Consider the following 15,712-nt stretch of genomic DNA (forward strand, 5'->3'; position numbering starts at 1 on the left):
AGCTATTTCAGAAAATGTTACCACTGCTCCTTTGTTGGGAATTTAAGGTACATCCCCTAATTACTAGCAAAACTCTCTAGTTCTATCAGTAAGCTGGTACTTCCTGGCTTAGATAATAGGGGAAGTATGAGTATCTTTGAGGCTAATTGCTTTTTTTCTTTTTCCTTTTCTTTTTTTTTTTGTCTTTTTGTCTTTTTAGAGCCACACCTGAACATGGAAGTTCCCAGGCTGGGGACCAAATCAGAGCTGCAGCTGCCAGCCTACACCACAGGAAAGCCAGATTAGAGCCATGTTACGACCTACACCACAGCTCACGGCTCACACCAAGCAAGGCCACTGAGCAAGGCCAAGGATCAAACCTGTGTCCTCATGGGTATTAGTCAAGTTTGTTACCACTGAGCCACAAGGGGAATTCCTGAGTTTTGTGGGGGTTTTTCTTGCTTTTTAAAAGGGCCGAACCTGTGGTATATGGAAGTTCCCAGGCTAGGGGTCAAATCAGAGCTACAGCTGCCAGCCTACACCACAGCCACAGCAACATGGGATCCGAGCCATGTCTTCGACCTACACTACAGCTCATGGCAATGCCAGATCCTTAGCCCACTGAGCAAGGCCAGGAATCGAACCTGCATCCTCATGTATCCTAGTCAGGTTCATGAACTGCTGAGCTACGAAGGGAACTTCCCGTTTGTTTGGTTTTTTAAAATAAAACTAAATTTGGCCCTAAAAAGATATTTGGTGATGGTATTAAGTATATTCAAGTCTTCCCTTTTTGGAATCACGATGCCATCCCTATGTCTTAGGACTAAAGAATGTCCAAAGGCTGAAGAGAAGTGATAAATAAAGTCTAGCTTTAAGGCTGTATGAGTTTCAGCGTTTATATGGGGACGACTAGTGGTGACAAGATCCCGAAAACCTTCTAGAGGGTGCGGAGCAAGAGGGAAAACTTAGCCCTCCCATGGGCAAGAGACCTCACACCCCAGCAACAAGGCTCCAGCCAGCTTCATGCGCAGAAAAGCCAAGGCCCTTGGGAGGATGGTCTGCTTCCACTGACGCATCACGGCCACTGCATGGCTTAGAGGGCAGGCTGGTTCACTGGATCCCAAAACCCCAGTGATGTGGGCAGGAGGCAAGGAGGCCAGTGACTAGAGTCCGGAAGGCTCCAGAGGCATGCTTTTGTCCACCCACCCTCAACAAGCAGGAAAGGCAGTATTCGTCTGAATTGAAATGCTTCATTTAAATCACACACACACACACACACAAATTACCTTTTCTTTCAAAGCTTTCTTCTCTGACAAAGCAAACAAGAGCCAGGAACTTTGTCACCTCTTTTAAATAAAGAACTGTTGTATTATTCAGCTTTATAATGGCTGTTGATTCCTTATCATAGGGGGTTCCTGCTCCATCTTCTTTGAGACTAAATGGGGACAGAAACCAAAACATATTTGACCATTGAGAAAGAATTATAATTTGTACTCCAGTGTCAAAGACTGGCTTTCCCACAGACAATGATAATCATAATAAGGAGTTTACATTAACAGTGCCTTCTAGTTAAAGATCTCAGAAACACCCAATCACAAGAATGTACACAGTGTATGATCATCACTTTCCTACTGACACACTGAGTGGCCCGTGTGACAGCTGAGCAACTCTCCAGGCACCTGAGGAACACAGGTGAGGGATGGAGGCTACTCTTTCTCCATTCATGGCCCACAGAGGGTTCCTGTTTCCAGAATATCTGGACTGTCAAAAGCATGACTTGATGAAAGACTAAGAAGGGGTGAAGAACTGATCCAAGATAAGGCAGCCTAAAGGGATATGGCAGCCAAATCCTGGGCTAGATCCTGGATCCAGGTAGAAACTGCTATAAAAGATAGAATTGGAGGGTTCTCTTGAGGTGCAGCAGGTTAAGGATCCAGCATTGTCACTGCAGCAACTGGGGTCCAGAGGGAGGTTCCATCCCTTGCCCAGGCAAGGCCAAAAAAAAAAGGACAGAATTGGGACCTTTGGTAAAATTTGAAAATGGACTCTACATTAGATAATAGACTAATATAGCCATGTTGACTGTGGTCCTTTAAGAAAATGTCTTTGGGAGTTCCCATCGTGGCTCAGTGGTTAACGAATCCGACTAAGAACCATGAGGTTCCGGGTTCCATCGTGGCTCAGTGGTTAACGAATCCGACTAAGAACCATGAGGTTCCGGGTTCGATCCCTGGCCTTGCTCAGTGGGTTAACGATCTGGCGTGGCCGTGAGCTGTAGTGTAGGTTGCAGACGCAGCTCGGATCCCGTGTTGCTGTGGCTCTGGCATAGGCCAGTGGCTGCGGCTACAATTAGACCCCTAGCCTGGGAACCTCCATATGCTGCAGGTGCGGCCCTAAAAACACAAAAAAAAAAGGTAAAAAAAAAAAAAAAGAATCATGATGTTTTCAACTTAGTCCCAAATAGTTCAGCAAAAGCAAACTTGTACAGTAATCCCTCAGTGGTGGTGGTGTCCCCCCAGTAGATACCCAAATCCACAGATGCTCAAGTCCTTTATTTAAAATGGCCTGGAGTTCCTGTCATGGCCCAGTGGTTAATGAATCCAACTAGGATCCATGAGGTTTCGGCTTCGATCCCTGGCCTTGCTCAATGGGTTAAGGATCTGGCGCTGCCGTGAGATGTGGTGTAGGTTGCAGACTCGGCTCGGATCCCGAGTTGCTGTGGCTCTGGCGTAGGTTGATGGCTACAGCTCTGATTTGACCCTTAGCCTGGGAACCTCCATGTCCATGGGAACAGCCCAAAAAAATCTCAAAAATAAAATAAAATAAAATGGCTTACCATTAGTATACAACCTACACGCATCCTCCCATATACTTTACATCATCTCTAGATAACGTATAATTCGTAAGACAATGAAAATTCTTTGTAAACAGTTGCCAGAGTGTGTTCTTTTTTTTTTTTTTTGTCTTTTCTAGGGCTGCACCTGTGGCATATGGAGGTTCCCAGGCTAGGGGTCTAATCGGAGCTGTCGCCACCAGCCTACACCAGAGCCATAGCAACATGGGATCCGAGCCGCGTCTGCAACCCACACCACAGCTCACGGCAACGCCGGGTCCTTAACCCACTGAGCAAGGCCAGGGATCGAACCCGAAACCTTGTGGTTCCTAGTCAGATTCGTTAACCACTTTGCCACAATGGGAACTCCTCAAGTTGTGCTTTTTGAAACTTTCTGAAATTTTTTCCTGAACGCTTTCAATCCTCTGGTTGCTTGAATCTGTGAGTGTGGAACCCACACAGAGGGCTAACTGCACTAGAAAAAGCAAATAGGGCAAACTGATAAAAATTGATGAATCCTAGTAAAGGGTATATATAGGAGTTCACTGTACTATTCTTGCACAGTTGCTAGAGATTTGAAATTTTTTCAAAATAAAAAGTTAATAAATATATTGGTCTATTGAAGAAAAAGTGTGGCCTGCAAACACGGATGACTTGGGTTTGCATCTCAGCTCTCTTATTTACTCTATAAACTTGGGCAAACTGAGTAACTTCTTTGAGCCTCATCTGTATGGTAACAGTAATTATTTCAAACTTTCCTAATGCAATGAAATAATACATATATAGCACTAAGTGTAGTGTGAGAGCATATAAAACACACAATGAATGTTAACTGCTATTATCATTATTAATATGGCCTTTGTGATCTAAACTGGGCCCTCTGAAGATGCTGATGTAATCAGAATTAAGTATCCTTTCTTTTTTCTTTTCTTTTCTTTTTTTTTTGTTTTTTGTTTTTTGTTTGTTTGTTTTAGTCTTTTTAGGGCTGCACCCATGGTATATGGAAATTCCCAGGCTAGGGGTCTAATTGGAGCTACAGCTGCCGGTCTACACCACAATCACATCAGCACAGCATCCCGGCCGCATCTGCGAACCACAGTTCATGGCAACACCGGATCCTTAACCCACTAATCAGGGCCAGGGATCGAACCTGCATCCTCCTAGATGCTAGTCATGTTCATAAGCCACTGAGCCACAACAGGAACTCCCATATTTTCCTCACAGGCAAAGGAGCCCCTCCTATACTTTTTCCCTTATCTTTAACAGTATATAGGTTTTCAGAATCCCAGCTGAGATTTCTAAACAGACGGGAAGGAGGCACCAGGGCACCTGCTTCCAGGGTCTCCAATTACAGGGCCGCCTACTTCCTGGGCTGCATCCCCAGCCACCCCCAGAAGGTCACCTGAGCTGGCTCATGGCAGCTCCAGCAGACAGGCTCAAGAAACCCCAGAACCCACGCCCCATTTGTGACCCAGACTCAGACTGGTTCCTACTGAACCGGGCAGGTTCCCAAGAACACTGCACTCCACCACAGAAAAACAATCTGACAGCCAGGCCCTGCTCCTGCCTACCCCCCCACCCCGTGTTTGTTTTAGCTGGATCAAAGTAACTCTGATTAACATCATTTACACCAACAACATACCACTTATGTCCTAATTACCAAACGACAAAATAACGATTATGCACATCATTAAATATGTGCCAGATTAATTGTGTTGTTCATTGTATTTGATTACGACAGCCAGCTAGACTGTAATCAGGGTACTTTCAGCTTCCAGGACTATTTCAAGGTCATCCACTTACAGATTAAAAGCAAGCGAACACTGCAGACCTTGGGAAAGGGTCTTTTTCTAAAGCTGGAGAGCCCTGTTTAGCAATAGGAGGAGGAGAAGGAGGAGCAGTAATAATAACAACAACAACCAGCTATGTTTATCCCCGGGGTCCACCAGGGGAAGCCTAACGATAGTTCATCCTCATTACAGTCCTGTGAGCTAAGAATCGCTTTCCCTATGTCATAATGGAGGGGACCGTGTGTGTGCATGTCTGAGTAATAGAAAGAGTCTGGGCTGAGGAAAAGAGAGAAATGGTGCGACTGGAGACTCCCCCGGAAGCTGGCAGAGGAGGCTGTGTAAAGTGTATCATGGTCAGTGAGGAAAGAGGAAGAAAAGCTTTACCTCATCCACGACTGGTGAGAATGTAAGATCCAGCATAAACAGACAGTAGCAACTTGATGTCTTAAGAAGAAAGACACTGGAGTTCCTGCGGTGGTGCAGTGGTTAACGAATCCGACTAGGCACCATGAGGTTGTGGGTTCGATCCCTGGCCTTGCTCAGTGGATTAAGGATCCGGCGTTGCTGTGAGCTGTGGTGTAGGTCGCAGACGCGGCTCGGATCCTGAGTTGCTGTGGCTCTGGTGCAGGCCGGCGGCTACAGCTCTGATTCAACCCCTAGACTGGGAACCTCCATATGCCACGGGAGCAGCCCAAGAAATGGCAAAAAGACAAAAAAGAAGAAAGACATACTGGTTCACACCCACTCGCTCTCCATACTTATGTGGAATTGTTGCTGCTATGTCTGGTAACAAAATCAATGTCCCCCACCTCTTGTTTATTTTATATTATTTTTGTTTGTTTTTGTTTTTTGGGTTTTGTTTTGGTGTTTGTCGTTTTAGGGCTGCACCCACGGCATATGGAAGTTCCCAGGCTAGGGGGGTTAATCAGAGCTGCAGCTGCCAGCCTACACCAGAGCCACAGCAACCCAAGATCCAAGCCGTGCTGCAACCTACACCATAGCTCACGGCAATGCTGGATCCTTAACCCACTGCATGGGGCCAGGGATTGAACCTGCATCCTCATGGATACTAGTCGGGTTCATTACTGCTAAGCCACAATGGGAACTCCTCCTTTTATATTATTTTGAATGTACAAGAAGTTCTGCTTTCTAAGAAGGTAAGACCATAATAATCAAGTAATGTTTGCTTAGTTTTATAGCTCTCTGCTGCCCACAGTAGAAGATAATCTAAAGTATATTGAGGAGTTCCTGTCACAGTGCAGCAGAATGAATCCAGCTAGGAACCGTGAGGTTGCAGGTTCGATCCCTGGCCTTGCTCAGTCGGTTAAGGATCCGGCGTTGCCGAGAGCTGTGGTGTAAGTCGCAGGTGTGGCTCGGATCTGGCATTGGCCAGTGGCTGCAGCTCCAATTGGACCCCTAGCCTGGGAACCTCCTGAAAAAAGATTTAAAAAAAAAAAAAAAAAGTATATTGGAAAAAACAACAACTTAGCAGTTATATTTTGTAATGAAGATAACAGAACCATGATTAACATGAGATATTTATGCAGAATACAAGGACTCTAGTACTTTCCCTCAAGTGTATATGACATTATGATATAATGACAGATCTTTCAGTCTAGAGGAACCAGGAATCAGACTTGAATTCAAATACTAATTCCATCCTTTACTGACAGTGTGAGCAGGGGTTAGAAATGTAACCACTCTGAACCTCAGTCTCCCCATCTGTAAAATGTGGGGTAGCAATTCCCACCTCATGGAATAATGGAGAATTTACTGATACAATGTAGGCAACAAAATTATTAGCAAAATACCAGGTATTTACTCAATAATTTTTTGTTATATTTATGCTATACTAAATAGTGTATTTGTAGATCTCATTTCAAATAAAAGCATTAAGATCACATAAAGAAGTGCAAATGTCTCAAAGGTTATGGGAGAGAAGTACGGCTCTACCGTAGCCTTTCAGAATGTTTTACTTACCCATAAATACAAGAAATGTCAATAACCACATCGATCATATCACAGCACAGCTCATAAGTTTGCATATCCACGGGGGTACTATCTGTTGCAATATAAATTTTACTGACCACATCAAAGAGAAACGCCTTTTCAATTCCAGAATTCTGAAACAAAAAGAAGATACTGCCTTAAAGGGACAGCTGATTTCAGGGCACATCATAGTTACATAAAATTATATGCCATCCTCAGTGTAAAATACAAGCGAGTCTAGGCTGTTCCGTTTTATTATGATTTAAACCTCACTGTCAGAAACGTCTTTATAATGGACTTGCACAAGAAACGAAAACTGGGATTATCATGAATTATTCACTTTAGGTAAACAAATTAGATGGCATTTCCAGACTCTCAGAGTTGTACCTGCAATTAGGAAAAAGGCCTAGTAAAAACATGAATTTTACTCATTTTAAAATAAAAATGGGAGTTTCCATTGTGGCACAGCGGAAACGAATCCGACAAGGAAGCATGAGGTTGCGGGGTTCAATCCCTGGCCTCGCTCAGTGGGTTAAGGATCTGGCGTTGCCCTGAGCTATGGTGTAGGTCACAGACATGGCTCAGATCCTGGGTTGCTGGGGCTATGGCGTAGGCTGGCAGTTGTAGCTCCGATTCAACCCCTAGCCTGGGAACTTCCATATGCCTCAGGTGCGGCCCTAAAAAGCAAAAAATAAATTAATTAAATAAAATAAAAATGGATTTAAAAAAATCTAAACCAACTCCAAATTGTGCAATGAGAATCCATGTGAAAACAACCAAAGGTCTGCCTTAACTCTAAATAGTGGAGCCTGCTGCTGGTGGTTTTTAGGACATAGCTAGCCAACACATCATTCACAGGGCTAAACTTATTTTTAAAAACGCAACAGTATATCTCTTACAGCCAAAATCAACGTTTATGCTCCCTACCTCTGGTAGAGCTCTATTACCATTAAATAATTGCCTCAACTTGAATAAACATTCCGATTATACCAGTGAAGCACAAGAATCTTTGGGGGAGTTACATCTGAAAGGACCTAAACCAACTGTGTAGGAGCAAGCTTCAAAAGTAATATTCCAGCAACTTTGAAATGCTGCAAGAGCAAGTAGAAATAAGATAGTTCTTTTGGAGTTCCCATTGTGGCACAATGGGATTGGCGGCATCTCTGCAGCACCAGGAGGCAAGGTTCAATCCATGGCCCAGCACGGTGGGTTAAAGGATCCGGCAGCTGTGGCTCAGATTTGATCCCCGGCCCAAGAATTCCATATGCCGTAGGGCAGCCAAAAAGAAAAAAAAAAAAATTGTTTTCACTCAAATTCTGCAAATGATTCTAACAGGACAGTATTATTTACTTACCGAGATAAAGATGTTTAGCAAATTCTCCAGAGTGGGGAGCTGTGGAATCAGTTTCTGAACCACTTTGCTAAAAGCTTCAAATATTGAATGGTCATATATGCTTGTCAGATAAAAGCTGAAAAATGAAACAATATTTCATCACCTTTTACCTTTGACCGAGGAACAGACTGTCTAGGCTATGTCCTAACACCAGTATCTGTGTTTACTACAGTTCTTACGCACACATTCTAGTCCCCTTCAGAATTCAAAACAACCTTGGCCAAAAAAAAAAACAACAACAAGTCATTCCTTCCCAACTCTCCCAAAACAAGCACTGTGCCCATTCTCATCTGCTGACTGGCTGGACCAGAAGACTTAAAAATGCAGCTACAGGAGTTCCCGCTGTGGCGCAGTGGAAATGAATCTGACTAGGAACCATGAGGTTTTGAGTTCGATTCTTGGCCTTATTCAGTGGGTTAGGGATCCAGCTTCACTGTGAGCTGTGGTGTAGGCTGCAGATGTGGCTTGGATCCCTCATTGCTGTGGCTGTGGCGTAGGCCAGCAGCTACAGTCCGATTGGACCCCTAGACTGGGAACTTCCATATGTCGCGGGTGTAGCCCTAAAAAGACAAAAAAAAAAAAAAAAAAAAATGCAGCTACATGTGCCCACATCAGTTTCCTTATTTTCTGCAAGCGAATCCACACCAGATAAGCTCAGGTTAGTCACAGTTAAATCATTAATACTGAAGCATCTAATCTTTTCATTTTTCCAATTTGCAAAAGGAATGATGCATAGACATACTACCCTAGAAAAATTATAGAAAAGTGGCTTTCCTCTGTGAGTATTTATTTCTATTTGAATTATTTTCAGAGTTCTCCTTTACTTATGATTATAGATACTGTCTATAATAGTAAACTCCACACCAATTAACTTCCTGGATTAAGTTCATGGGTTTTCTGTTGTTTTTCATACAAGGAGAACTTTAGCTTTTGACCTCTGGTCAAAAAAGATCTTTTTTCTTTTTTTCTTTTTTTTTTTGGCCAGGCCTGCGGCATGTGAAAGCTCCCAGGCCAGGGATTCAACCCAAGCCACAGCAGTGACAACATGGGATCCTTACCCCACTGAGCCACCAGGGAACTCCTAAAAGGATTTTTTTAAATCCCACCACCTTCCCCAAAGATTGGAGTTGGCCATGCAAAGCTTGCTTTTCCCCAATACTACCCCAATGTCTACAAACAAAACAGGGCACACAGGTAAGTTACTGCCCAAGCCAAACCACTCATGACAACTCTGGCCCCCTGCCATCCCTGAAGGGTTTCTGTTCTCACCTGAGGTGAATTTTTTCTAATCCAGCATCTGCAAGGTCATCGTTTGCCCTCTGGTGAATATCTCTTTGGGTTTCAATTTTGTGGTCATCTGACAGACCATCCACTTTGTGTATAAATACCTCAAAGTTGATGTCGGTGTTCACTTTGTAGGCCCTGGTCACTGTGAGGTGGAGCCTGGCCAGGGCCTCCATGTAATCATCCTAGGAACAAACCACACTCCTGTCAGGGAGGCCGCTTTGCTTCTGGAACCTTCCAAACTGCCTTCCACACAGTCTTTTTCCCCCAGCTTTACAGAGGTATGATTGACAAACAATGCCTATATTTAAGGTTAAAGGGTACAACATAACGGGTTTTTTGGTTTGGCTTTTTTAAGTCATGCCCATGGGATGCAGAAGTTCCTGGGCCAGGGCTCAAACCTGTGTGCCACAGCAGTGACTTAAGCCACAGCAGTGACAATGTTGGATCCTTAACCCACTGAGCCACCAGAGAACTCCACAACATAATGTTTGATGTATGTATCCATTGTGAAATGATTCCTCCCAGTCAGACTAATTGACCAATCCATCACTTCACCTCATAGGTACCATTTTTATCTTCCAGACACACTTAATATAAAAACCATATGGACACAACCCCCCAAAATATTTTGCAAAAGTCCAAATAAAAGCTGGTTCCATAGAAATCAAGACTGAAAACTTCAGTTTCATTAACAAAGAAATGAGAAGGAAAGGACAGAATAATACAGTTACAATTTAGCTTGATGACAGCCATAAAGATCAGAGTTGCAGTGGGTGGGCTTTTTGGTTTGTTTTTTGTTTTGGCCTTGGTGTGCAGTGGCTTGATGTGGGATCTTGGTTCCCAGACCAGGAATTGTACCCGGGCCGCAGTGGTGAAAGGGCCAAGTTCTAACCACTAGGCCACCAGGGAACTCCCTGAGTTGCAATTTTATGAATTGAAAATGATCCCACACCACCCAGGACATTCCCTTGGATACTGTTCCTCCCAGATTTCGAGTCTCTTAGTGAACTGTAATGAACAATTAGAGATGAAAACATGATATGGGTCACTGGGAGGATGGGGAAGGAGCCAGGCGGAAAAACCTTAAGAACCACTGGTCTAGGAGTTCCCGTCGTGGCGCAGTGGTTAACGAATCCGACTAGGAACCATGAGGTTGCGGGTTCAGTCCCTGCCCTTGCTCAGTGGGTTAACCATCCGGCGTTGCCATGAGCTGTGGTGTAGGTTGCAGACGTGGCTCGGATCCCGAGTTGCTGTGGCTCTGGCGTAGGCCGGTGGCTACAGCTCCGATTCGACCCCTAGCCTGGGAACCTCCATATGCCGCGGGAGCGGCCCAAAGAAATAGCAAAAAGACAAAAAAAAAAAAAAAAGAACCACTGGTCTAGAGCAGAGGTCAGCAAACCATGCCCTCAGGTCAAACTGGGTTCACCTACTGTTTGTAAGTAAAATGTTATTGGATCACAGTCTCCCTCACTTGTTTGTATATTACCTATGGCTGCTTTTAGGGACAATGGCAGAGTTGAGTGGCTTTCCTCTATGGAAATTCCTCAGACAGCACGGTTCACAAAGCCTTAAATATTTACCATCTGGGAGTTCCCATTGTGGTGCAGCAGAAACGTATCTGACTAGCATCCATGAGGACACAGGTTCGATCCCTGGCCTCGCTCAGTGGGTTAAGGATCCAGCATTGCTGTGAGCTGTGGTGTAGGTTGCAGACGCAGCTCGGATCCCGAGTTGCTGTGGCTGTGGCGTAGGCTTGGCAGCTATAGCTCCGATTAGACCCCTGGTCTGGGAACCTCCATATGCTGAAGGTGCGGCCCTAGAAAAGGCAAAAAGATGAGAAAAAAAAAAAAAGGAATCAAATATTAGACACTGAAGCCCTGTGTTTCTCCCCATCTTCCAGGCCCACTCCATCACTCCACCTCCACCACTCCAGAGGTAACCCCTACCCTGACTCAGAATTTATTATCACTTACCTACTTCTTTATACATGACTACATACATGTGTCCCTAAGCAACACACAGAATTCACTTACATTGTTCTAAAATTTACAGAAATATCGGCTTGCAGGAGTATTACAGTTTGCCTTCTTCACTCACACAACCTCAGTGAGATTCGCCTTTGCTGAAGCACATAACTCTAGAGTATAATTCCTATTAACAGCTCTATAAAATTCCATTGTGCCTTTGCTGAAGCACATAACTCTAGAGTATAATTCCTATTAACAGCTCTATAAAATTCCATTGTGTGGATGGTCTATAATTTATCATTTAGTTGCCAGTTGATGGACATTCAGAATGTTTCCAGTTATGTGCTAGTTCTGACAGTGATAGTGGGGACAGTCTCACGCACACATCTCTGTGCCTGTTTGCGAGTTTCTTAGGGCTTATCCTGAAGGCAGGCTTGTCGGGTCATAGGAATGAGCATCTTGAACTTGACTGGATAATGTGTTAGAGTCCATGAGGCTCCAGACTCTCACCAACACCCAGTGTTGTTGAGTCTCTTCATTGCTGCCATTCAAAGGATGTGAGTGGGTTTTGTTTTTATAGCAACAAAGGGAAAGGGATTTTCAGGACAAAATTTAAAGGGCTTTTCACCCCTTATTCTGACTCCAAATCTGGACAAATAAAGAAAGCCAATAAAACAGGGGATGTCTTCTTGGCATTCTCATATTCCCCAAACCAAATGAATAAAACTATATCCCTAGTCTTTGGATAAATCAAATTATTAAAGATACTAATAGGAAACTATGAAGTGAGGGAAAAGAGCAGAGTTTTTCTCATCCTTCAGGAAAATTCTAGATTGATAATTGATAATTTGCAGCACTTTTTTTTTGTTTTGGCTGTGCCCATGGCATGCAATTCCTGGGCCAGGGATCAAACCCAAGCCACAGCAGTGACAACATGAGATCCTTAACCTGCTGAGCCACCAGGGAACTCCTGTGGAACTTTTTGAATACCTTACAATATCTCATGTAAAAATTAAAGTCATTGCTGTACAATTTCACATATAGAAATTCTAGAAAAGGGAAACTACCCTACAGTGACAGAAAGCACATCACATCAGAGAAAGGACACAAAGGAAGCTTTCAGAGTGGTAGGAATATACTCTACGTTGGAGTTCCCATTGTGGCTCAGTGGGTTAAGAACACTAGCATTCATGAGGATGCGGGTTTGATCCCTGGCCTCAATCAGTGGATTAAGGATCTGGTATTGCTGCAAGCTGCTGTGTAGGACACAAATGTGGCTCAGATTCCATATTGCTGCAGCTGTAGTATAGGCCTACAGCTGTAGCTCCAATTCCCTAGCCCAGGAACTTCCATATGCCACAAGTGTGCCCTAAAAAGACCAGAAAAGAAAAAAAAAGAAAAGAAAAAGCATTCTCTACCTTGATGGTGAGATGGTTAGAAGGTCACTCACTTAAAATGAGTGCATTTTATTGTATGTAAATTACACTTCAGAAAGTCCTATTACTTCTGCCTCTAACTGAGGAGAAAGGTTAAGAGCACATGTCTGTGAGCAAAACTAGCCAAGGTCAAGAGAGTAGCACAAATTAGAAATCGCTCCTCTAAACTTTCCTGCCAAGCATATAAAATGGTCTGATTACCAACAAACTGATAACCTAGCACAGCTCTACAAGGGCTAAAAATGACATCAAAAAGAAGTATGATGTATTAGAGCAAAGGAACTGTGAATTTTTTTTTCTACTGTGTTTATCATCCTCTATAACAAATTTTAAAAAGTAAAACTATGATACTTAGTTTCTATTCGAAAATTAGGTCTAGGCAAGTCACCATCACCAATGTGGGTCAAGCTGACACTCTTCTTTTGGGTCCTAGCATGTGTGAAATGGCTTTGGGGGGGCCGAGGATGGCCCTGGAGATGTGGCACATTCTGTAGGCTGTGCCGGGGGGGCTGGCGGTGTCACACACGTAGCTCACGGGAAACCATTCCTGGTGCTTTCATTCTCTTTATTTTGCAACATTCTGTGAGGATACATTTTCTCCTTGGTGATATATTTATCTGGCAGTCCTGTGATTGTGAGGAATGCACAAGCGAAAAATAAAAATATGAGGTGTCAGACGAACAGAGCACTGCTTGGAAATACAGGCAGTGACATTCGAGAGCTGCCAAGACACTTCCCTCAAGTTTGGTTTTGTTTACTGCTCGAAATCATATCAAGGAAAGATACCCACAAATGTGATTTTTACAGTCTGCTTGCAATAGAAAAGTATATTAGACTCTGAAATTGCTTATTTAACGATTCCTTATTTTGAGTAAATGAGAACTCTCAATGTCTTTTCCTACTTTTTTTTTTTTAATTTTTTGGTCTTTTTAGACCCACACCCACAGCATACGGAAGCTTCCAGGCTAGGGGTTGAATTGGAGCCGCATCTTCGACCTACACCACAGCTCATGGCAGCTCCAGGTCCTTAACCCACTGAGCTAGGCCAGGATAAACCTGCATCCTCATGAATACTAGTCAGGTTCACAACCGTTTGGGGCACAATAGGAACTTCTTTTCCTACTTTTTTTTTTTTTTTTTTGTCTTTTTGCTATTTCTTGGGCCGCTCCCCCGGCATATGGAGGTTCCCAGGCTAGGGGTCACATCGGAGCCGTAGCCACCGGCCTACGCCAGAGCCACGGCAACGCGGAATCCGAGCCGCGTCTGCAAACTACACCACAGCTCACGGCAACACTGGATCCATAACCCACTGAGCAAGGGCAGGGATCGAACCCGCAACCTCATGGTCGTTAACCACTGCGCCACGACAGGAACTCCCTTACTTTTTTAAAGTGTAACTTACGAATCCAACTAGGAACCATGAGGTTGCGGGTTCGGTCCCTGCCTTGCTCAGTGGGTTAACCATCCGGCGTTGCCATGAGCTGTGGTGTAGGTTGCAGACGCGGCTTGGATCCCGCGTTGCTGTGGCTCCGGCGTAGGCCGGTGGCTGCAGCTCCGATTCAACCCCTAGCCTGGGAACCTCCATATGCCAAGGGAGCGGCCCAAGAAATAGCAAAAAAAAAAAAGACCAAAAAATAAATAAATAAATAAATAATAAATAAAAGTGTAACTTAAAATGATCTAGTTCTTACTCTTACGCCTTTCTCTGCCCCATGGCCAAAATAAAACACAACAAACCAAGAAACCAAATAAAACAACACATTTACCAACACAAACGGAAGGTCCACGTTTTGTGTTCAGGCAAAATTAAAACCAAATAGAAGTTCCCACTGTGCTGCAGTGGGTGAAGGATCCAGCATTGCCTGTAACTATGGTGTAGGCTGCAGCTGTGGCTTGAATTCGAATAAAATAAATTTTAAAAATAAAAAAAATTGCAGCTACAATTTAAAAACAGGCAAGTATGGCATTCTCTTGTGATGCAGTGGGTTATGGATCCTGGTTAAGTGGTTTAAGGCACTGTCACTGCAACAGCTTGGGTTGCTACTGCGGCATGGCTTTGATCCCTGGCCCAGGAACTTCCACATGCCACAGGTGCAGCCAAAAAATGAAAAATAAAATAAATAAACTGAATAGAATGATAAAGCCACTAACTTACAAATGTAAGTTGTCTATGATTACAATTTTTTTAAAGTATGGAGTTCCCTCGTGGCTCAGTGGTTAAGGACCTGGCACTGTCACTGCTATGGTGTGGGTTCAATCTCTAGCCCTAGAACTTCTGCATGTTCTAGGAAAAAAAAAAAAGGCAAGTATGTCTATTTTAGCCACATTAAAGCCATATTACCAGCACCTGAGAGTTGCACTGGCAATTTGAATTCCTTAAGTGTAAATTGCTGTGTACACATAACATGGTATTAAAGTATTAAATAAGCCACTATCTTAATGAGTCAGGGTTGGAATCGACTTACCCAGGGGTAAGGCTACTACTGTTGCTGCCTAGTTCAATAGCTACAGAAACAGCGGCCTCATGACTCAGGGAGCAAAGGAAGCTTGGATGAGACAGAGGAGCGTGAAGTTCCTGGAGCCTCCCCTTCTGACCAGCGGCTTGTTCACACCGATCCCCTTGGGCTCCAAGTTCCCTGATTTATGGTGCTGGCTGACCTGAGGCAGGAAGGCAGGGGCTACTGCCAAAGCCACAGATGCGCCAGAAAACAGGTCAGTACAAGCGGGACAGGCGGGAAAGTGCAACTCACAGCAAGGCCTGGATCTGACGCAGGTGCTGCTGCAAGCCTGCGTTTCTGGATGAGCCCACAGGAGGAGAGGCACGTTTGCTTATGAATCAGGCATTGGCATTTAAAGCCTCCCCTCACCAGAAAAGAAAGAATTCCTTCTAACCACATGGCTACGTTCCCACAACTCCACAACAAATTCACAGGGCAGTCAATCAGAACTAAAAGGCTTAGCTAAAATTTTCATTATTATATTAAATAGGCACCTTGTTCCGTGAATGAATTTATGATGCTCTCAGGCATGAGTCACCT

At 44.0% G+C, this 15,712-nt stretch overlaps 1 protein-coding gene across 2 annotated transcripts in view; it reads right to left on the reverse strand.

Annotated features, from left to right (window-relative positions):
• RRAGD (Ras-related GTP binding D) overlaps nucleotides 1-15,712 on the reverse strand; it is a 50,012-nt gene that overhangs the window by 10,237 nt on the left and 24,063 nt on the right. For both annotated transcript variants that reach the window (XM_013992680.2, NM_001243623.1), the window contains 4 exon segments: nucleotides 9,254-9,453; nucleotides 7,946-8,060; nucleotides 6,583-6,725; nucleotides 1,266-1,414 (listed from right to left, as the gene is read on the reverse strand). In XM_013992680.2, coding sequence (XP_013848134.1) covers nucleotides 1,266-1,414; nucleotides 6,583-6,725; nucleotides 7,946-8,060; nucleotides 9,254-9,453 — 607 coding nt within the window.

The sequence above is a fragment of the Sus scrofa genome, chromosome 1 (genome assembly GCF_000003025.6).
Source record: "Sus scrofa isolate TJ Tabasco breed Duroc chromosome 1, Sscrofa11.1, whole genome shotgun sequence".
NCBI classification, from domain to species: Eukaryota; Metazoa; Chordata; class Mammalia; order Artiodactyla; family Suidae; genus Sus; species Sus scrofa.